The 24,132-nt window shown below is 42.6% G+C and overlaps 2 protein-coding genes across 2 annotated transcripts in view; both read right to left on the minus strand.

The window, feature by feature from the left end:
• Positions 1-6: 6 nt before the first annotated feature.
• On the minus strand, positions 7-5,949 carry ptprcap (protein tyrosine phosphatase receptor type C associated protein). The gene is made up of 2 exons (XM_003214973.3): positions 5,691-5,949; positions 7-817 (listed from the first exon to the last, which is right to left on the minus strand). Exons 1-2 carry the CDS (start codon positions 5,694-5,696, stop codon positions 203-205), a joined length of 621 nt encoding a protein of 206 aa, XP_003215021.1. The 5' UTR covers positions 5,697-5,949; the 3' UTR covers positions 7-202.
• Positions 5,950-10,678: 4,729 nt separating this feature from the next.
• The window catches only part of coro1b (coronin 1B), a 32,599-nt gene continuing 19,145 nt past the window's right edge, over positions 10,679-24,132 (minus strand). Inside the window, exons 6-11 of the mRNA XM_008111509.3 lie at positions 21,221-21,340; positions 18,908-19,012; positions 18,221-18,366; positions 18,013-18,070; positions 13,023-13,304; positions 10,679-11,964 (exon numbers count right to left, since the gene is read on the minus strand). Coding sequence (XP_008109716.1) covers positions 11,836-11,964; positions 13,023-13,304; positions 18,013-18,070; positions 18,221-18,366; positions 18,908-19,012; positions 21,221-21,340 — 840 coding nt within the window. The 3' untranslated portion in view covers positions 10,679-11,835. The remainder of the gene's footprint in view (positions 11,965-13,022; positions 13,305-18,012; positions 18,071-18,220; positions 18,367-18,907; positions 19,013-21,220; positions 21,341-24,132) is intronic.

Consider the following 24,132-nt stretch of genomic DNA (forward strand, 5'->3'; position numbering starts at 1 on the left):
CAATAGTCCTTTTCCCTCTGCTTTATTGTTTTGGAGCAAAAACAACACCATGAAGAACTATAAACAAGCAAGTGACAAGAAATGGGAATTAAACCAAGTGGGGAGAGCAGCCCTGCTTTGTCCATGCGACTGCAGTCAAGCACAACTTGAGTTCATAGTTGTTTGTGGAGGAATCCAGCTTTGTCTTTCTCCATGCTGCTTTTTAGAGAGCTGTGACATGTGCAGGCTTGCCACTGTCTTCCCAAGTCGCAGTCCCCGAGAAAGAGTGTAAATCGCTAAGCAGGGTTTCTGCTCTGCCTTCTGTTGCCCTGGAGGCCCTGTCGTGGTTGTCATCCTCTTCAGACTCCAGCTCTGCTTTCTTTTCAAGTGGTTTAGGGCTGGCACTCTTGTCAAGCCTTTCCTGCTTTTCTTCCTCACATTCACTGCCTGCCCGCTGGAGGAGCAACTCATTCCAATGCTCCTCATCTTCATCCTCATCATCATCATCATGTTGCTCCTTAGACTCTTCATCACTCTGATTCTCCTCATGATCGCCATGGGTCAGCTCCTCACTGTGTGTCTGCCCCCAAAACTCCTGCCAGCGGAAGACCAGGCTCCTCATCAGTCGTTGGGGGTGATACTGTCCTTCTGACTTGCGGTTCAAGTACCGCCATGCTAGAAACAGCAAGATGAGAAGTAACAGGAGCAAACAGACCAGAAGACTCACGGTGATGTTATTCCTTCTGTTGCCATTGCCGCTTTTCTGTGTGTTTGCACGATGGGCCTCCCCAGGAGTCAGCAGGAAGACAGCCAAGAGAGCATGGGTGAAACTGGGCCTCTGTAGAAAGAGGTGAGTCAGGATGAATCACTGTTCTGCAAATTGGAGCTATTTGCTCACTATCTAATGATAACACTATGTAACACAATTTTTGCAGACCGAAAGGTCCCAGGTTCAAACCCCGGGAGCGGCGTGAGTGGCCGCTGTTAGCTCCAGCTTCTGCCAACCTAGCAGTTCGAAAACATGCCAATGTGAGTAGATCAATAGGTACCACTCCGGTGGGAAGGTAACGGCACTCCATGCAGTCATGCCGGCCACATGACCTTGGAGGTGTCTATGGACAACGCCGGCTCTTCGGCTTAGAAATGGAGATGAGCACCAACCCCCAGAGTTAAACACGACTAGACTTAATATCAGAGGAAACCTTTACCTTTTTACTCTATCATAAAAACATGGAAAAAATTATTAAACTGCAGAAACTTTTTTTTGGCACATCCTGCTATAGTTTTTCAATGAGTCTCAACCAATTCACCGGTTTGTGGCAGCCACAAAAACAAAGTTCCTAGAGTATAACAACTACCACGCAGTTAAACAGGAATAACACTTTCAAACCAGGAACAGAAAAATTTTCAGTTTTTTTTACGTAGTGTAATTGGTCTCTGCTAACAAATAGCAAAAAGATGGGATAGCAGGGCCTTGTGACTGCTTGGAAGTAATCTCTAAAGAATGTAATAAAAAAAAACCTTTATTTGTAGACCACCCTATCTCCCCAAAGGAACTAATTTCTTGAAGCATAAATGGAAAAAAGTGAATGTGGCAGCACCTTTAAGCTGGTTTTCATGTGAATGTGAGCCCACTTCTTTAGATGCAGTACAGAGTTACATTATAGACTAAAAAGTATGTTTGAAGGGAAGGCGAGAAGTTACTTTTAATTTTTAATGACCTTTCATTTTGATGTAGGGGGGGAAGGAAAGTGGATAATTTAGTGGTATTTTTAGGGGAAAATATATGAGTGACTAGTAAATGTTTATTATATGAAAAGTGATTATATATATATGACATTGTGTAAAATGAATTCTTCTACTCTGTGGAAATTACTGTAAAAGCAAAGCATATTTGAACAGTTGTAGGAATGGGATATAATATAATACTATAATAATATTTTGGGTGAGGCGATACAACTTTTCAGATCTTTACAGTGGTTAGTGGGGATGTGTGAAAACAATACATCTGCTTACATCTCTGTGCTCAAAACTGAATGAAACATTTATAAAACGCCAACCCTTTTGAAATGTAGAGCAAGGGACATTATTTGCACCTGTCTGGATGCTATTATATCCGATCCCACTCCCACTCCTGTATAAAGATGCTTTTCAACTATAGAGACTTTAATGTCAATGTGTACTGCATCTGGAGAACTGGCTCTATATCCATAAAAGCTCATGGTGAAATTAAAACTAAATTAGTCCTAAAGATACTGTAAGGTTCCTTTTCTCCCTTCAACCTCCTTCCATCTTTTTATGTTGGAAGCAATCTGATGTTTACCTCTTCACTACCTAGTTGCTGATGTTAAGCAGGGCTGCAGTTATACATAATAGTAATGAAAGAAATTCCAAATGTTTTGCTCTTTCTAAGATGTTTGTTGATCTGATTTTAGAGGCTGTGCAACATCACTCCAGAACACCATGTTTGCAAGTTGTGATAATTGAAGAGGAGAGTGTGTGTGTCCTGACACAAACTCCCATCTTTCTGGTTGTATCCCATGATAGACAATATCCCTATGACACTCAGGTCTACTTGTGCACTAACAAAATGTGTCCCAAGAAAAGCTTAATTATATGATAAATTATGGAGACAAAAACTGAGAATGTGTTTATTTGGGGAAGGGGGGTTGTATTATTTTGTTAGTCCTGAGGAGGAACTTAGTACTCTGTAGAGCCTTAAAGTCGCATCTTTGGCCATAAAAAGTATTCTTTAAGACAACATTGGTTCCTGAAAACACAGGAAATATGTGTGCTTTCTCACTGCTATATTTGTAAAGAGATGGAAAATTATGTTCTCTGAAAAATAAAAGACAAGATTCTCAGGAAATTGAATTTGTGTTGCAGAAAGCTAATTTTCTGTTCTCTCCATGAAATATAGTACCAACGTATGCTTCAATAACCAGGAGTGGTGGTGGAAGGTTTGGGATATTTTGACTTTTGCTGGATGTACCAGCAATACAGGGCTCAATGAGAAATAATTGTTATCATTAATGTCACAACATCCTAAAGCTGTGGTTCTCAACCTGAGGTCCCCAGATGTTTTTGGCTTACAACTCCCAGAATTCCAACCAATTTACCAACTATTAGGATTTCTGGGAGTTCAAGGCCAAAATATCTGGGGACGCACAGGTTGGGAACCACTGCTGTAGGTTGAAGAGGTTCTCCCACGTTGTGTCAGCTGGGATGCTTGGACATCCTAGAGTGGTGGTTCTCAACCTGGGATCCCCAGATGATTTTGGCCTTCAACTCCCAGAAATCCTAACAGCTCCCCAAGTATGGTAAAAGCTGTTTCCACTGATTCTGAAGAAAGTGTTAACATTTGAGCTGTTTTTGTGTTGCAGGACCTTCATGTCTAGTACTTTTCCGCAGTAGAAAAGATAGTTGTGGTATGTCAGGCACCCTGTATTAGCAAATGAGTAACTCCTCTTTTGTAAAGCACAAGCACACCAAACGCCCAATGCAAAGCTATTTTGTTCTTTGCCTAATTCCACACCCTGTTAGCAGATTAGAAACTTTAAGAAAGCAGTTAGCTGTACAAGACCCAAGCTCTTCTCTCAAAACTGTGTGAAAGTGCCCGTTCAGTCTCTGCTACATTTGCTGGACCATGGAGGCTAGGAACAATGTTCAATTGCTCATTCCTCCTGCTTTTTCTTCCTTTGCGGCAACTACCTTCTTCTTTCACTGCATTTTAGCAGCTTGGGGCTCAGCTGCGGTGTGTGCTTTAGCATACACTCACATGAATGAGATGCTCTTACTGATTCAAGGAGCCCGACATGAATCCTACATCAGTGGTTCTCAACCTACCTAATGCCGCAACCCCTTAACACAATTTCTCATGGTGTGCTGACCCCCAACCATAAAATTATTTTCATTGCTACTTCATAACTGTAATTTTGCTACTGTTATGAATTGTAATGTAAATATCTGATATGTAGGCTGTATTTTCCTTCACTGGACCAAATTTGACACAAATACCCAAATTTGAGGTGGGAGGGGGATGATTTTGTCATTTGGAAGTTGTAGTTGTTGGGAGTTATACTTCACCTACAATCCAAGAGCATTCTGAACTCCACCAGCAATGGAATTGAACCAAACTTGGCACACACAACTCCCATGACCAACAGAAAAACGGGAAGGATTTAGTGGGCAGTTTTGGAGTTGTAGTTCACCTACATCCAGAGAGTACTGTGGACTCAAACAATGATGGATCTGGACAAACTTGGCACAAATACGCAATATGCCCAAATTTGGACACTGGTGGAGGTTATAGAAAATAGATCTTGACATTTGGGATTTGTAGTTGCTGGGATTTATAGTTCACCTACAATCAAAGAGCCCCTTGAACCCCACCAACAATAAAATTGGGCCAAAATTCCCACACAGAACCCCCATGAACAACAGAAAGCACTGGCCATGACCCCTCTGACACCCCTCGTGGCCCTCCCCGGTTGAGAAATGCTGTCCTACATGATCAGTTTTGTATTTAGGACTGGACGAGATAGGTCTCATTGGGCATTGTCTGTTTCCATATGTAGTTTCCACATGAAGTGCTTTGGCACTTTCTCAACCAAGGTATGTTTTCTTACTTCTAGCTATGGAAGGTGGCAGACCCTCCTTACAAACGTAAGTGGTGGCATGCTCAAGACAGGACAGGGGTGAGCAGCCCTGGTCTTTTCCTGACAAAGGCCACATTTACATAGCACAAGTTGTCAAAGGGCTTCAGACGGATGCACCTGATGCCCATGATGGACAGAAACAGAGAAAGGAGCCGGTCAAGCCGTTTCTTTTGTTTCTGCCATCCTCTCACTCTCATCCCTCCTTTCTGGGACAGTATCCAGTCATCTGTGTGGGCCTTTTAAAAATTACTCAGAGAAACCAGTTGAAAGCCTAAAGCTTGGAAGACAAACAGAAACCTACTGGCAAATAGGAAAGGGAAATGCACAGGGAATAAGGATTGAAAGGGGTTGGTTTTTTTCTTATTGTAGGTAGAATTCCAAAGCTAAAATGTCTAATCTTATCACACAAACAAGGGAAACAGGATGCAGTGTATGTGTTTTAGGAGCTCACTGCTTCCACACACAGGAATTAGGAGTATGCAGTGCTTGAATGTATTTCTATTGTTTTAAGTATTTTTCATGCTGCCTTAAACCTTAAGAATGGTCAGAAGCAACACACACACAAAAAATATACATCCAATGCATCACGACTGTGCTTTACTTTGGCATATTTTTTTCTAGTGGTATCTTAGGATAAGGGGCTGAGTTAGCCAAGATAAAGGTAAAAGTATTTACTAGCCAAGCAGGGATAATGATGCCAGCATCGTAAGACTTTAGGAGCATTAATCAGCCTGCGCTTGGTTCTTATCAGTTCTTCTGCACCATAGGCTTTCTTAAGCCTTCCCTACTTACCTAAAGAGAAGAGAGGCTTGGCATACCTTCTACTTGAAACCAGAGAACCTGAAGTAAGATCCAGGTGGAGAGAGCATAGAGGACTCAAAAGGCTTAACCAGATGTTGGTTCATTGTGGCAACTACTTGTAGGGCGACACCTTTCCCCTGGATATCTTGAGCACCACACCCTCCCTTTGCTGCATCAAACAAATGTCGCTTCCTACCTCTAATTCCCTCCTGTTTTCAAATTCTTCCAACTGTTTGGGACTTGGTCACTTACCATCATCGAGAGCGATGTGCTTTTCTTGCTGCCGTGCTGCCTGAAGCCTTGAGCAAAATGAATCTTTGCAAGTGTGTGTGCAGAGGGGTGTGTGTGTGTGTGTGTGCTTCCTGCTCATGCTCATCACACCATGCAGGGGATCTGATGCAAAAGTTTGCTTAGCACCTTATAATACAAAGAGCTACTTATCTATCATCTTGGGAATACTTCAGAAACTATTTGGGGAGCAGAAAAATGTATCCATTTTAGCCTATGAGTTTCACTAGTAGAACAACCCAGATGAGCTGAGATAAGCCTTAATTGAAAATGGGAGTAGTGTTCCCTCACTTATTGCGGGGGTTAAGTTCCAGAACCAGCCGCAATAAGTGAAAATCCACGAAGTAGGGACGTTATATTTATTTTAATATTTATACATTATTTTAGTAGTTATACACAATTTTTGGAGCCCCGATGGCTCAGTGTGTTAATGCACTGAGCTGCTGAACTTGCAGACCAAAAGGTCCCAGGTTCAAACCCCGGGAGCAGCAGGAGCGGCCGCTGTTAGCTCCAGCTCCTGCTAATCTAGCAGTTCGAAAACATGCCAATGTGAGTAGATCAATAGGTACCGCTTCGGAGGGGAGGTTACGGTGCTCCATGCAGTCATGCTGGCCACATGACCTTTGAGGTGTCTACGGACAACGCCGGCTCTTCGGCTTAGAAATGGAGATGAGCACCAACCCCGAGTCAGACACGACTGGACTTAATGTCAGGGGAAACCTTTACCTTTACTAATAGTCTTTTACAGTTAATTGAAAATACGTGAAACAGCGAATCCGCGAAAAGTGAAACGCGAAGTAGTGAGGGAACACTGTAATAAAGGAAGAGGCGGGTTGACCAAGAATCAAATCAAAACTCAAGGAATAAAATTGTCTAAGCAGTGCCTATTTTGTTTAAATATAAAAGATGTCAGAGAATTCAAAATATACATCAAATACTTTGGAAAGCAATTAATTTTTAGTCTATCTTAGTATTAGGCTTACGTTATAAAAGATAACATTTGTTTCAACCATTCCTCTCTGAACTGTGCTAGTATAATTAGAATAAAGGAGGTCGTGGGTGTGATGTCAGTATGGTGTAGTGGTTTGAGCGTTGGATTACGACTTTTGAGAGCAGGGTTTGAATCCTCATTGGGCTATGAAAAAATAACAGATGACCTTGGGCAAGTCACAAATTCCCCATCTCAGAGACCCTGTGACAGCTTTGCCTGAGGATTGCCATAGGTCAGAAACGATTTGAAGGAACACAACAATAGGTAGTGAGTAGCACTTCAACTAATGACAACACCAAAAAGAGAGCTGGTACTTTACTCCTTCCAAACCCCATGGGGACAATTGTAAGGGGCAGATGGGAAATTGTGTCTTTAGATAAAAACTAAAGTAAGCATTGTAGCAACTGCTCAGGAAGTCAAGAGTCTGGAACCACAAGGAGTAAGAGAAGCCATTAAAAAAAAAACCCTCAAGAGGTGATCAGGTGCTATAAGAAATAGTGATTGCTAGTTTCTCACCAGTGTTTCATACACAAACAATAGAAACAAAGTGCTATGCTACTGAGCTTGTGGGGGCTCTGGGCTCACATTTGCATTCACTCGGCAGTGCCGTTTCCTGCAGGCTCGGCAGCATAAATGAATAGCACCAACCACAAACTTCCTGCCACCCCCAAAACAACCAGCTCTTGCTGCTTTGCTCAGGACCGAAAGAGCACTGCACCTGCCACTTGCACTCCTGTAGAAATTACAGCCTGCCCTTTGTATCCATTTTGTTAAGAACTCATAAAGGATACCGCCAGAAGCTGGGTGCCAGAAAAAACAATGAATACATCCTCTATGCACTTTTTGCCATGCTGACACACACACATGCACACAATCATTACATAGAGCTGACGGCTGTTGTGAGATTATAATTTAGGGTGGGGTGGCCACTTGATACTTAGCCACTTTCCAGCAACAGCTCCTGAAGCGGCACACAAATCATGTTTTAGTTGTTTTTATAAAGAGCAGAAAACAAACAAAACAGCAGACACAAGAACACAGGAAGGAATACAATAGACAATAGAGAGAGAAAAAATCAATGCGGCAGTAGCTAATTTGTTCAAATTGAATGCTGGCCAGAACAGGTGCTCTTCAGCAGCTTATAAAGCATTAAAACAACCCTTCCAAATCTCCAGACTCCAAAAGTGGCAATTCACTTTTAAAAAAGATGCCATCCTACACAACGGAACATCCCCAAATACTCATTTTGTAAAACCACAAGTAAACTTCTGGCCGCTTCCAGATTTCTATTTTACTGTTAGTCTGAAGTCCCTGGATGGACAAAAAAATTGGCCCCAGAACTACCTCAACCACTTCTGCATAAAAAGAAAAAATAAACTATATCAACCTTTCTCTTTTAGCCATGTTGTGCATACCCAAGCAGCCCTAGACATTTGAAGGGGATGAAAGATCACAGAGGGAATCATGCAGTTTTTCAAATACCCCAGGCTCAAAACATGACGGACTGCAAAAAATAACCCATACTTTCATCTGAGTTCAAAAACATATTTGAGGCCAGTACAGACCAAACAGCACAGAAGCGCCATTCTTCCATCGAAGGAATGCATGCCGGTAGATGTGCCTTAATGTATGGACATGCACGTACACATGAACAAGCACACAGTCAACATCCTGTAGCAGCATCCTGAACCTGGTAAAGTTTCCAAACACTTTATAAAGAGGTAGCCATGAAAAGAATGTATTTTGCAATAGCTTAAGCAAAATATGGCCAGGTTATGTGCAAGACCTGTCACATCTGCTTTCTCAGCCACCATCTGATCAGCTAAGCTCAGTGTTAGCCTCCAGGCTGCAAATCTATTTTTTTAGACAAAAGAGTTCCATCCAAAACAAACAACATCCTGCCCTAATGGACAGGGATTCTGCTTGTAGCCTACATCAATTCACAGAATGCACTCACTAGTCCACGATTCTCACTGGTTTTTTGGAATCTTAACAAAAGAAAGGGTTGGGCATCACCCATGACTGTACCACAAATGCTAAGAAAATGCAGCATGTTAAACATCAAGGGTCAAGGGGGATTTAAGTCCCCCAGCACTGCCTTCTGGAACTTAGAGAAGTAAATTGAAAGCAAACAATGAATCACATAGAATGACAAAGTCCAAAGGAGTCCTCTTCCAATGACAGTCTCACCATGATCTGCTGCTAAATGTGGAAAACAAGTAGCTATACAGATACTTGTTGGAATGCCATCCCCATTTTCCTAAGGTGGCATGTAGCAAGTTGTGAATGGTTGTAAGAGCTGTGGTCCAACATCCAGAAGGGCACACACTTCCCCTTCCTTTAGAACAGTGGTTCTTAACCTATGGGTCCCCAGATGTTTCGCCTTCAACTCCCAGAAATCCTAGCAGCTGTTAAATTGGCTGGGAGTTGTAGGCCAAAGGACCTGGGGACCCACAGGTTGAGAACCACTGCAATCTCCCTTTAAAAAACCACAACATCTCCAAAGAAGCACTATAGAACAAAGAATATCACATTAGACAGAATAAATGTTCCAGACTAATATAACACAGCTTGCTATCAAGCATTCGTAGATTTTCCCAACTCAGACTATTTAAATCAAATCAGAATAAGCAAGAATTCAAACATTTTGTCCATATTCTCTGGGAGTACAAATGGAAATATTTCAATTAAAAGATGGAGGGGAACATGTCAACAGCAGTCAACCAGGAGTCCAAGTTAAAACAGATCCAAGTGATTATTGCCAATTGCCAAGAATTTCACTTCACTGGCTGCAACAAACATCTGACATCTCACCCTGCAGCCCCTCTGCAAGGACCAAGGCATAATTGATTTCTTACCCGTTCTGAAACACTCTCCTGGCAGACATAATGTAGTATGATTTCTTATCTAAATATCCCCAAAAAACTAGATCCCATTTGATCTCAGAAGTGAAGCATGATTAGCTCTGGTTAGTACTTGGATGTCAACAAATACCAAGTGCTGTGGGCTTTGTTTGAGAGGAAGGAACTAGCAAAAACATCTCTGCATATTCCTTACCTAAGAAACCCTATGAAATTCATTAGGTCAACCTTCTTCATCTCCATAGAAGGAACCATCCCACACACAACCTTCTTCATCTCCATCTTTGCTAAGTGGCAGGTTTTAGCAATCTTATAGCAACTTTTCTCCTTTTAATCACTGTCATTTCTGTTAACAACTCAATTCACAGCAAACCCAAGGCTGAGCTTGGACAAGGGGATTGCACCCAAGAGTACATGCCTCTGAGCCACGTATACACACATGACATGCTTCCTGATATGCACATGCCTGAGCATGATTAGGGTATGTGCTAATTCAAGGGTTGCTGTATGACCATGATCCAGAAGCATTCTCTCCTGACATTTCGCCCACATCTATGGCAGGCATCCTCAGAGGTTGTGAGGTCTGTTACAAACTAGGCAAGTGAGGTTTATATATCTGTGGAAGGTTCAGCATGGGAGAAATAACTCTTGTCTGCTTGAGGTAGGTGTGAATGTTGCAACTGGCCACCTTGATTAGCACTGAATGGCCTTGCAGCTTCAAGGTCTGGCTGCTTCCCGCTTAAGCGGCTGAGGGGGAAAAGGGAAGGGCCTGAAGCCAGGAATGGTGGGAGTTGAAGTCCAAAACACCTGGAGGGTCGAAGTTTGTCCATGCCTGTTATAAACTATTTCAGCAACACTGTCCTCTGTCCAGCAACACAATGGAGAACTGCTCATGTCATTCAAAAGCAGCAACATGCCTGTTAAGCTTTTTAAATTCAGATTAAAAGTAGCAGAAGAGAGCCTTATATTCAAGAACAAAAAAAAAAAACCAAAAAAAAAAACAGCCAATAGGAAAGGTCTGAATGCTTACATATTTTGAGGTAATGCAAACGACTGCATAGAAGCAAAGCCAGCCAAGTAAAGAAAATGAATAGCAGCAATTCAGGTCAGAAAACCATGTTGTTTATTACATACATGCAATGGTTCACATAAAAGCCCGATTTCCTGCAAACATACAAAAATGTCTATGTACCTCCTGCAGTGACAGTGGGAAAGAGGTCTGGTTTCTTCGGGCAGTTATCTGCTGCATAGCGCACTGTGTGTCTCCCATGTCATGATAATGTCGGTGGAAGTGTGATCCGTGGCTTGGGTGGAGGCAAATGTTCCAGCCAGGGGCCCCTGCTTATCTTGAATGCATCTCCAGGTTAGTGGGAAGCAAGGAGAGGGCAGCAATAGACTCCTGCACAGACCTGTGGCTTTATAAAGACTTTTATTTGGAATGAAAATATAGATATCAACCCTGAACAGTTCCTCCACTCCCCATCCCACCCTCTTTAATTTAATTAGAGCCTGCTTCACTTTAAGGGCTGGAGAGGGCTGGAGGAAATGGGGGAGAGAAAAAGAAGGAAAGAGAAGGGTGGTCCCAGAGGCAACAGGCTTCGGACTGTGACTGGGTGGCAGGTTTCTTTCACAGTCGCGGCCCATCTCTGGTCATCTCTGTGGTCTCTTTGCAACAAATGAGGTTGAGAAAACAAAGCGGAAGAAGCCTCCACAGGATCTTAGTGGTCCTAGCAAGGGAAAGGAGATGAGAAGAGGCATGCCCACCCCCAGCACTGAATCACAGGAGGCACTAGCTTCTAACAACCAAACCCGCCTGCCCCAAGAGATTGGGAAGTGGGGGTACCAGCCTTCTCCCCAGTGGAGGGGCACAGGCATGGCAGACTGGGCCATTAGCCAGTCCTGATCCCCACTGGGAGGGCGTGCAGGCCAACCGTAACTGTGGAAATGGGACAGCATACAGGGATTCTGACAAATAAGGCAAAGGGGCAGATGCAGGGAGACCAGCACATTGCCCCTTGGATAGTATGTGATGGAAGGGTGACCACAGGAAGAGGAGATTTGGTCCCAGACAAAAGCCAAGGTAACAGTCCCGGTAGCAGCAAGAGAGGGCGCTGTCCCAGTCTCACACCACAGGGCACAGAGGATGAGGCAGTGTAATGGGATTACTGGCAGCTCAAATAAAGGGAATGGAGGGGGGGTGAAGCAGGAATGAAGATCCATGTTGATGAGGTCTCCTCCTCCGTGGCAGGCAAGGCCCCTAGACATCGCCATTCTCAATGCGGCTCAACTGCTCTTCTAGCCGCGCAATGCGCTCACCCTGGGCAACCACGAGCACTCGCAGGGACGCCACCTCACGCAGTACTTCTTCCATAATCTGTCCTCCGTCCTGCAAATAGGAAAGTGGTGTCATGCAGATCTTTCAGCAGTACCATAATCCCACCTGCTCAGCTCAAGATTGAAGCCTGGGAATGTTATATCTTGGGGCTTCAACTGGCAAACCCCCCCCAAGTCAATATACTCAGTTCCATGCTCAGGGAAGAAGAGGAGAAGAAAACCAGGCTAGCAAAGCTTTCTGAACTTGATCAACACTATGATACACCCTGTACCCGAATCACATAGAAACTATAGGAAGGAAAGAGGCTGGTGTTATGTCTTCAAACTGTTATGGAAAACTACCCTAACAAAATATAGCAGAGCATCATTAGTTCACAGCTAGTAGAGCGTGAGGGGCAAAGAATTTAGAGCAGGGGTCCCCTAAGTTTTTAAACAGGGGGACAGTTCACGGTCCCTCAGATCGCTGGAGGGTCGGACTATAGTTAAAAAAAAACTATGAACAAATTCCTATGCACACTGCACATTTCGAAGTAAAAAAACAAACAAAACAGGAACAAATACAGCCTCAAAGTTAATAATAATAATAATAATAATAAAAATAATAAAATAATAAAGAAGGTTGGAAGAAACCACTTGGACCTTTTAGTCCAACCCCCTTTTGCCTTTGTGCACCAAAAGCACAAGAAAGGACCCTGACAGATGGCCACCCAGCCTCAATGTTATTAATAATAATAACAACAACAACAATTGGAAGAGAACCCTTGGACCATTTAATCCAACCTCCTTCTGCCTTTGTGCACCAAAAGCACAAGCAAAGCACCCCTTAATAATTAATTAATTAAATAATTAAAATACCGTTATAAAGAAGCAAAGTTTTGGAAGGTACGCACCAGGCGAGGGAGGAGGCGGGAAAGGTGCGTGTGGCGCAAGTGAGGCGGCGGGAAAGGCGCGTGCTTTTCCCTCCTCCCTCACCCATGCACACCTTCCTCACTCGCGCCACACACTTTGCTTCCATGCCCACTTTCAATCCCTTTGGAACCCCACGTTTTGCCTGACAGAGAAGCGGCCACCATCCCTGAAAACTATGGCACAGGCCAGCTCTGTACATACCCCACTGGCAGCACTCATGTTAACGGCAGGTGTGGCAGCAGACTGAGACATGGCACTGGGGTGTGTGGCACTCAGCCCGGCGCTAGGGGTGGCAGCAGGGCGGTTCTCCTGCAACAAGTTCCTCCGATTGACTTTGAAGTCCCGTTGCTTTGTGGGCACGTAGGCTTCGCGCAGCGAGATCAAGATGGGCGCTGCAGTCTTGCCCGCCACCCACTCCTCCGCTTCCATAGCCGCTTCAGGCCCGGCTGTGTCAGGATACAAGTCATCTTGGAACAGATCTGACTGCAAAGAAATGGCAGAGTTAGCACATGGGTTGCCTGACTTCCTGGCACAGCTTGGGAAAAGATAGGTTTTTGGACAACATCCAGAATTTTCTAGACAGCATAGCAATGATTCTAGGAGATGTGGCACAAAAAACCCCCCAACTTTCCCAAACTTTGCTTCCTTCTGGTGAAATATAGGAGGCAAGGCAAAGCAAACAAATTTGCAAGGAAATTATTCACTAGGACTAAAAGCGCTAGCCAACCACAAGGGCCAGGCTGCAGCGCAGCTGGTTTATTGCCAGCAACAATAAATCACTGCTGATCGAAAGGTTGCAAGTTTGAAGCCCGTGTTGGATTAAGCACCCAACCCTTTAATAGCCTAGCTTACTGTCCACCTAAGCAATTTGAAAACAGCTGCAGCTGTGAGTAGAGAAATTAGGGACCGCTTAAGCGGGAGGTAATTTAATTTACGGCACCATAAAACTGCAGGCGATCAAAGAGCAAGGAGGAAAGACTATGATCAAAAAGGACTCGGCATTATAGTGGATGAAGCGATAGCTCCAGTGGCCTGAATTGAGCATAACCTCTTGAAGCTGGAAGTTGAAAAATGTTGAATTACCTCTATTTGTGTTTGTATGTATTGTATGTATAATAATGACATTGAATGTTTGCTATGTATATGTGTATTCTGATCCGCCCTGAGTCCCCTTTCAGGGTGAGAAGGGCAGAATATAAAAACTGTAAATAAATAAATTTAGTAAGTGTTCGAGGAGAGATTTATTCTGCCGATATAGGCCCCATCCAGATTGCCATATTATGCAATTTCACAATGCAGTTTTACTGCACTGAACTGGATTAAATGGCAGTGAAGACTCATATAGTTTAATTCAATGAGGTTCCACCTATATTATACGAGTCTACACTGATGACATAGTGCAGTTCAAACTGCATTTTATGGCAGTGTAGATGGGGTCATAAAGACCAAGATTTGAATCCTTTTCAAGTGCTATGGTTAGGAAGAACCCTTCTACCTAGGAAACCACGAAACACCAACTGAACATGAATTGGAAGAGGAGAGATTGGATGGACTATTGGGTCAAGAGAAATATACAATTACATAAAAAGTGATTTCACTCTCCAGTGTTTTAAACCCCATACTAGCTCCTACCCAAAAGCATTTCTTTAGCCTCATCTACACTGTCATATAAAATACAGACTATCTGCTTTGAACTGGATTATATGGCAGGGTAGATTCACATAATCCAGTCCGAAACAGAAAATCTAGATTATCTACTATGATAATCTGGATTAAATGGGAGTGTAGATCCAGCCTCAAAGAGGGGGTTGTGGCCATGGCACTCTTCTACGGCGATGAAATTAGTACACACATTCAGGGTACAATTGTGAGTTTCAAGCTCAACCAGTCCCAACACCTGTCTTCAAAAGGGATGGGTGAGAATGAAAAATAATAACATACTTGGTCCCAAAATGGCTAGAAAAACTGTGATATCAAGCCAATACCCTTAAAGAATGAAATAGCTGAATGAAATATGGTGTTCATATTCAGGAACTTTCTTCATATTCAGGAAATGTAAAACTCAAGCATTAAAAAACCCCAATGTATCTTGAAATATGAAGGCAGGCCTTCTGCGTACCTCTATGAAGTATGCCTATCAAATGCTGTGCTTTAAACATCATGTCCTGTAGCAGTTATTATATAATGAGGTTGGAAAATCCCAGCTCAAAAGGCATGCTTTCTTTTAGATAGCTTGAAGGAAGATTTGAAATGGGGATGTGCATGTTTTGGTTTCCCATATACAATAGAATAAATCTATATATATAAAAGAGTGATGGCATCAGGGCAGTGGACAAAACAACAAAACTACAGGCCCCCCAACCTCGAAATTTAACAACACAAGCCATCATCCACGCCTCTAGGTTGATACAACAAAAAGAAAAGAAAAATAAAGTCCTAATTAGAGGGAGAGGAATAATTGTTTTTATCCAATTGCTGCCAGTTAGAAGTCTAAGCTCCGCCCACTTGGTCTCCTAGCAACCGACTCAGCCCAGGGGACAGGCACAGTTAGGCTTCACTTAGGCCTCTTCCACAGATTATCTAAAGCCCCAGCCTTCTGCCAACCCAGAAGTTCGAAAACATGCAAATGAGAGTAGATGAATAGGTACTGCTCTGGCGGAAGGTAACGGCGCTCCATGCAGTCATGCCGGCCACATGACTTTGGAGGAGTCTACGGACAACGCCGGCTCTTCTGCTTAGAAATGGAGATGAGCACCAACCCCCAGAGTCAGACACTACTGGACTTAATGTCAGGGGAAAACGTTTACCCTTTACCTTAACTACCACCAATTCCTCAATACTTTATTTCCCATACCACCATACTTTGCCACAGCAACGCGTGGCCGGGCACAGCTAGTGAATATATATAAATCCTTGTACATCTATCTGTTTTTGCCCTTTCTCTCCCTTTTCTCTCAGTGAAAAACTTCTCTAATAAATCTGCTCGTGTGCATTACAGAATGGTGGGGATAGTGTACATTAGGCAGTCTGATCATACTATTCAACTGCCAAGTATTATTTCCAAATTCACTCAGGAAAATACAATGAAGAGAAGGGTGAAGAACCACCCTGGGTCCACAAGCTTCATGCACACATTCACTGGACCCGCTAAGTCACATCACCCTACTGCCTGCAAAACGTTTTTACACATTGCGGAAACACTCACACACACCACCTAGAGGCCATCGGGGCAATTTCACCATGTTTTGAGGGCATCTGCTTTGTTTTTAAGGCCTTTTTCCAACCAGGAAATGACCTGAACTTTCAAAATTCAGGGGAAAGGCCACACTTTGTTCTAAGCAGGCCAAGTTCCCCCAAAAGTGAGACTGTTCCCCACAAATGAAAGTTTTCCCCGCAATGTTTTTCTTACTAAAAGTTGACTGCTCTTGATCTTTTGCAGAGTCCCAGTTCTGATTCGGTATGTAACAAAACACAGGCACAGATACGAAGCTTGCAATCCCAACACTCTGACCCAGCAAGAAGCTGTGGAAAGAGGCCCTGGGTGGGGAAAACCAAATTATCCTTTCAAATAGGCACAGCAACCTCTCCTGAAATCAAGAGTAATGTGCTCAGTATTCCTTGGCTTGTGGGGAATATAAGATGTAAATGAGGCTATATGCTTCATCCCAAAATGTTGTTGACTGCACAGAGCAGTGCCAATGGCTTTTATATCATGATTCTCACACAGAACTGTCAACCCAAGCCAAGGACTTATTTACGGCCACTTGTAAGTACAATAGAGACTCGCTTATCCAACCTTCACTTATCCAACGTTCTGTATTATCCAACAGTTTGCCTTTTAGACGTCAATGTACCAAATGTTTTCAATACATTGCGATGCTTTGGTGCTAAATTCGTAAATACAGTAATTATTATTAATTATATATCATATATTACATGTAATATTATTCATAATATCTATATCTATAAAAGAGTGATGGCATCACGGCGACCCACAAAACAACAAAACTACAGGCCCCCCAACCTCAAAATTTGACAACACAACCCATCATCCATGCCTCAAGGTTGATACAACAAAAAGAAAAGAAAAATAAAGTCCTAATTAGAAGGAAAGGAATAATTGTTTTTATCCAACTGCTGCCAGTTAGAGGACTAATCTCTGCCCACTTGGTCTCCTAACAACCAACTCAGCCCAGGGGACAGGCAGACTTAGGCCTCACTTAGGCTTCTTGCACAGATTATCTAATTTGCACTGGATTATATGGCAGTGTAGACTCAAGGCCCTTCCACATAGCTATATAACCCATTTATAATCTTATATTATCTGCTTGGCACTGGATTATCTTGACTCCACACTGCCATATAATCCACTTCAGTGTGCAGTCGGACACAACTGGTCTTAATGTCAGGAGAAAACCTTTACCCTTTACCTTAACTACCACCAATTCCTCAATACTTTATTTCCCATACCACCATACTTTGCCACAGCAACGCGTGGCCGGGCACAGCTAGTTACATTATATAGATATAATACAATAAGGTCATTTATTGCCAGTATTGTGCTATGCTAATGATATAATATTGTATGTAAATTTAATTTGTAAGCCACTCTGAGTCCCCTTCGGGCTGAGAAGGGTGGGATATAAATGTATTAAATAAATAAATAAATAAATATTACATAACATTACCATTTATTTATTTATTTATTAGCAAAATTTATATCCCGCCCTTCTCACCCCGAAGGGGACTCAGGGTGGCTTACAAGTTATATTACATACAATAAATTATATTATTAGCATAGCATAATATAAGTATTATATATTACTATATTGTACTATACCATTATATTGCAATATTATTAGTAATATTACATATAATATATAATTATAATAGTGTATTATTATTATTATTATTATTATTATTATTATTGAACTGCTTTTTCTGTCGATTTGTTGTAAAACATGTATTGGTGCTTAATTTGTAAAATCATAATGTAATTTGATGTTTAATAGGCTTTGCCTTAATCCCTCCTTATTATCCAACATTTTCGCTTATCTAACATTCTACTAGCCCGTTTATGTCGGATAAGTGAGACTCTACTGCACATGGATCCTTGCTCCCAAACAGTGGTAAATGAAAACAATGTAACTGAACAGGAAAGGTAAGCTAATCCCTTTTCACAAGGACTCACCTTTCTTGGCACTGTCATGATAATGGGTTCACACTTGCGCTCATGGAGTTTGTAAAACCTGAAGAAACAGAGAGAAAGACTGGTAAATAGAGAACTGAGTTGGTGAAACAGGAACAACAGAAAGCACACCATCAGTTACTTGGTCTCTGGCTGCCAGCTATTTTGGCACCTACATGCTCCTTCTCCTCCTACATCTCGCTGCAAATACCTGGCAATCTCACACTTGTTGACATCCAGACCCCGCTTGGGCATCCATCCCATGCCACGCTGTGGATCTTTGCTCGTGAAGGTGTTCAGGAAGTGGATGTAGGGTGCTTCCGATGTGATCTCAAAGTATCTGATACTTGAGTCTCCCTGGAAAGAAATGGCTTTTATTGCAGTTGGCAAAGCATGTTGTTGAGCAGAGCAGAGCATCAGTATTATTATGTTGGAAGCAAGCAACTCTGGCAGGGAAAACACACAAAATAGCAAAAATGCCAAACAAATCCACAAGTGACTTGTAAGTAATTTCTGGTTTGAAAAATTGTGGTGTTTTATTTTTTAATGATATGGCACTTAGAAGTGCCTGAAATTCTTAAGAAGCAATTTATCCTTTTATGAATCAGAAAGGCCAGTCTAGAGGACTCAGGACATGAGCCCAAAGGCTTCAAAATGCCCATCCCTGCCTTAGATCTTGGTCTTGGCCAAGACTTCACTGGAAGCTCAGCCAACATAGAAAATACGGTTTCCGAAGAGCAAGTATTTCAAGGTCAACAAATTACTCAGAAAAGAAGCCAAAAGAAATGGGAAACAGTGAGAATGTTCAACACCATCTTCAGAAGGGATAAATATATAACACTAAGAAAAAGAATACCCCTGCAGCTGCCCACATCAGCCTCTCCATAAGGAAGCATACCTTGCCACAGACATAGACAACATTGGTATCAGGGTCATAGAAGGGCAGAAGGGCCCCATTGCTTGAGTCCAGCTCCTGCAATGCCATGGGCTCCTCAAGATTTTCCTGCAGCATACACACACAGAGAGAGAAGAACAATTATGCACATTATAGCAAGGGTGGAAAAAAAGCTTTATAAGCTTTAGAATCCATTCTAAATTTGGCAAGACTCTTGGGTATCCAGTTTTGGACACAACCACGATAGAGACGAGACAAAGCTCTATCTATCCATAGGCAATCGCTCGTGGCCGAGTATGATTGTTTTCTTAGAGTAGACAGTCTTGCCAAGGGGTCTGTAAGTAACTGTAGAGACATATTCTGGACCCTCATGGTCCCAACCCCAAATGGGCCCCGGTTAGCATGGGAGACGAGACAAACAAAGTGCACTGGGTCAAATACCGTTCTTATCAGTCTGGACAATTCCCTGACAGTTTCACAAAGTGCTGGTTAACTCTCAAACCAAGGGAAAGCCCCAGTGCAACAGCATAATCTCAGACTGTAAACCAGAAATCAAACAGTTCTGGCTTTAAAGAGCCTCTTTTACAGAATCATAGAATTAGAAGGAGTCTCAAGGGCCACCTCCATCTTTTATAATTCTGTTTCTATTTTTCCAGTTTTGTGTCTTCTGCAAATTGATAAGGATTCCCCCCATATTGTCATCTTTATTGCATGGTAATGGCCCTAGGATAGATCCAAAGGCACTCCACCCAAAACGTCCTTTCAGATCAATCCTAGAGCAATTTTTCAATCAACTATGGATCCTCTGACAATGTTGCCTAGCTATTTGTAAATCAAAATGTTATGGAGGGATCTTATCAATATAAATAATACCCACAGCATTCCCATAATCTACTAAACTAGTGAAATGATTCAAAATACAGTAAAGTCTCACTTATCCAAGCTAAACGGGCCGGCAGAAGTTTGGATAAGCGAATATCTTGGATAACAAGGAGGGATTAAGGAAAAGCCTATTAAGCTTCAAATTAGGTTATGATTTTACAAATTAAGCACCAAAACTTCATGTTATACAACAAATTTGACATAAAAAGTAGTTCAATACACAGTAATGTCATGTTGTAATTACTGTATTTACGAATTTAGCACCAAAATATCACGATATATTGAAAACATTGACTACAAAAATGGCTTGGATAATCCAGAAGCTTGGATAAGCAAGGCTTGGATAAGTGAGACTCTACTGTATAAAGTTAGTTTGCAGGATTTAGTCTAGACTACTGCTTTTCAAACTATGGGTCCCAACCCAAAAATGGGCCCCGGTTAGCTCAATGTTGGGGTCGCAAGAAAAGTGTAAAGGATTTCTGAGTGCCACCCATTTACACAAATCTGTTAACTTTAACATTTAGTATTTTTAGTGGACTATGCAAAAAAAGGATTCTGCTGTATTTCATTTAAAGAATCAACCTGTTTAGCAAGCTTTGCAAATGCTGACATCAGTGCATGTTTTAATTTTTTTACTTATTTTATTGACGTATATACCAAGGGTTGCTTAAAAAAATCATTGGGTAGAAAGGGGTAGCAAGTCTAGACGGACCCATGCTGGCTCCCACTGATCACTGTGTTGTCATACTTGCAGAATGGCTCCTATATAAACCATTATAATATTTTCCCTGGTATTGAGGCCAGGTTGACTGGTCTGTAACTTCCTGGAGATTCTTCCTTTTTTTGGCCTTTTTTTTTCTTTAGAAGAGTGAGGCAGAAGAAACTTGGGTCTAGTCTGGGAATCCTCGAAGGCCACATTCAAGCCACAGGTTTCGCATCCTTGCTTCATAGGCATTTCCAGGCAGTATCTGCTATACTATCACTATCACATATAGAAAAATACTGGAAGTACCTATTAGTCTGGTCAACCCACCATGTATTGTTCTAAATCATAGGATAAACCCCTCCACACACAGAGAACAGAGGCTTTCTCTCTTCACTCTTTCCACCTGGCCTCCGTGCATGGATGGATGATGCAGCAGCAGCCACATTACATTAAGAGCAACCCTGTTCTTGTCCTCCAGATTATTACATTTGAACTGATACCACCTGAGGTTATTCTTTAAGCCATTACTATTTTCTTCAACCTGAGTTTCTAAGAGAGCCATTCCACTGCAAGGAGGGAAAGATAATGTAATTATATGACTTCCTTTTCATAGTGGAATAGCAGGAAGAGCCAGGAACAAAGAGGGAGGTTCACCTCCATGCTTAATAGTGGGCCCCTTCCTGCAGAATAAAGCACCTCTGGGGATCCTTGCCAAACTTCCCACTCACCGGGTCCCAGAGTGCCAACTGCCGCTCACTCATCCGGCTGAAGCCTGTGGTGAAGATCTTTCCATCAGCCAAGAAAATAGCCCTCATGGGGCGTGCTCCATCATGGGCTCTTTCCTTTTCCTGCGGAATGAAATGGATACACAAGAGGTGAAGCAGGCTCCCTGAATAGCACAGCTTTTCCACAGGGCTTTTTTGCTCCAGTATTCACTATACTGCAAGATCCAAACTGGGTTATCTGCTAGAAGAGGAGTCCCTCACCATATTTTCACATCCTCAAGATACAAGGATATCCTTGACCAAAAAGAGATTGCAACTGCATGCGCAAGGCTTTCAGCGTTCTCAGGAGAAACCAAGGGTGAGACAAGGTAGATCCAGGAATAAATCCCAGCATCCCCAGTTAAAATAAAGAAGGTCTTCTAGATGCAGGCCTAAGAGAGTCTTTGAGATTCCTTGTTAGCCACAATAAACATATAACATTCAATTGAGCAGAGAAAATTGCTTTTTTGTGACCCTAGTGGCTGGCTGGAAGAACACAAAACTGTTGTTCAAAACAATAATAATAATAATAAAGCTATATGGGAAAACGGAAACTGAAATCCAATCTCTGACTAACACTGTCCGAATTTTTAGCACTGATATCAACATGGAGTTTGGTTTGGACAAATGTTCGACAGTGGCATTGAAGAAGGGAAAAATAATTGAAAGTGAGGGCATCAATATGCCCAATGGCGAAACAATAAAGTGTCACCAGCCAGAGGCCTATAAATATCTGGGCATATTACAGCTGGACAACATCAAGCATGAACATGTGAAGATTGTGGTCAGTAAAGAATACACACAAAGGGTCAGAAAAATTCTCAAAAGCAAGCTCAATGGAGGCAACACCATCAAGGCCATAAACACCTGGGCCATACCTGTCATAAGATATACTGCTGGCATTATAAATTGGACACAGGCGGAACTGGACAATTTGGACAGAAAAACAAGAAAACTCATGACCATTCATCATTCACTGCACCCTCGCAGTGATGTTGACCGGCTGTATCTGCCTAGAAGATCAGGGGGCAGAGGACTCTTACAAGTAAAACAAGCAGTCAAAGAAGAAGAACATGCCCTGGCAGAATATGTCAAGCAAAGTGAAGAACCTGCTTTGATTGAAGTCAAAAATCAGAAACTCCTCAAAGCACAGCAGACAAAAAACCAGTACAAGAAAACCGCACTACAAACTAGAGCTGACAGCTGGCACAACAAAACACTGCATGGAAAGTTCCTTGACAAAATTGAAGGAAAAGCTGATAAAGAGAAGACCTGGCTCTGGCTCACGAATGGGACCCTGAAGAAGGAGACAGAAGGCCTGATCCTTGCAGCCCAGGAGCAAGCCATCAGAACAAATGCAATCAAGGCCAAGATCGAAAAATCAGCTGATGACCCAAAATGCAGACTGTGCAAGGAAACCGATGAAACCATTGATCATATCCTCAGCTGCTGTAAGAAAATTGCACAGACAGACTACAAACAGAGGCACAACTATGTGGCCCAAATGATTCATTGGAACCTATGCCTCAAGTATCACCTCCCTGCAGTTAAGAACTGGTGGGATCACAAACCTGCAAAGGTTGTGGAAAATGAACACGCAAAGATACTGTGGGACTTCCGAATCCAGACTGACAAAGTTCTGGAACACAACACACCAGACATCACAGTTGTGGAAAAGAACAAGGTTTGGATCATTGATGTTGCCATCCCAGGTGACAGTCGCATTGAAGAAAAACAACAGGAAAAACTCAGCCGCTATCAGGACCTCAAGATTGAACTTCAAAGACTCTGGCAGAAACCAGTGCAGGTGGTCCCGGTGGTGATGGGCACACTGGGTGCCATGCCAAAAGATCTCAGCCGGCATTTGGAAACAATAGACATTGACAAAATTACGATCTGCCAACTGCAAAAGGCCACCTTACTGGGATCTGCACGCATCATCCGAAAATACATCACACAGTCCTAGACACTTGGGAAGTGTTCGACTTGTGATTTTGTGAAACGAAATCCAGCATATCTATCTTGTTTGCTGTGTCATACAACGTCGTTGTGGCAATAATAATAATAATAATAATAATGCTGCAGACTGTGCAAGGAAGCTGACGAAACCATTGATCATATCCTCAGCTTCTGTAAGAAAATCGCACAGACAGACTACAAACAGAGGACCGCGGTGGATGCTGCTGATTCTGGACATCCATCGACAAGTGGGCTACGGAATCATCAAAACCCAAATGAACAGTCACAGAAGCGGCAGAAATATACAATGCCAGAAAACCGCACCGAAAACCGAAAATAGTCATGAAATGCTATTACAACTCTGAACCTGAAAAGCGCGTCTACCAAAAAAGGATGCATCAGCTATGGAAACAAGAGTACCCTGACTCACAGATAACAGAACCCCGACTGGCTGACCAACGAAGATTCATAATCAGAAACAAAGTGTTCAGTGAAGTTGAACTCGAAGAAATCCAGAAAATCTGCAAAGCAAATTACCATCAGACCGCAGCACAGACAGCAGCAGAGACTCCAGCAACGCTTGGAATGGTGGAACAGATTGAACCAGAAGAAAGTGTGGAGCTTTTGCAAGAATTTGATGAACCAGCACTTGAAACACCTGTTGAACCACCAGGAACCTTGATAGCAAGACAACAAGAGCTCAAGGATAAGATCATGGCTCATGCTGCAGCAAATGCAATAAGACAGCGGCTCCCAACTCTAAAAACAGTGCCCAAGAGACACCTGGCGCCTCTCATGAAAGATGTGAATGCAGCACTCTCCACTGTCCAAATAACATCAATTGAACAAACAAACCAGTATGCCTACAGTGCAGCAGTGATAGTAACAGAAGAGCTTGGGCTCCTACAACCAAGGCA

Source organism: Anolis carolinensis, chromosome 1 (genome assembly GCF_035594765.1).
Source record: "Anolis carolinensis isolate JA03-04 chromosome 1, rAnoCar3.1.pri, whole genome shotgun sequence".
Taxonomy (NCBI): Eukaryota; Metazoa; Chordata; class Lepidosauria; order Squamata; family Dactyloidae; genus Anolis; species Anolis carolinensis.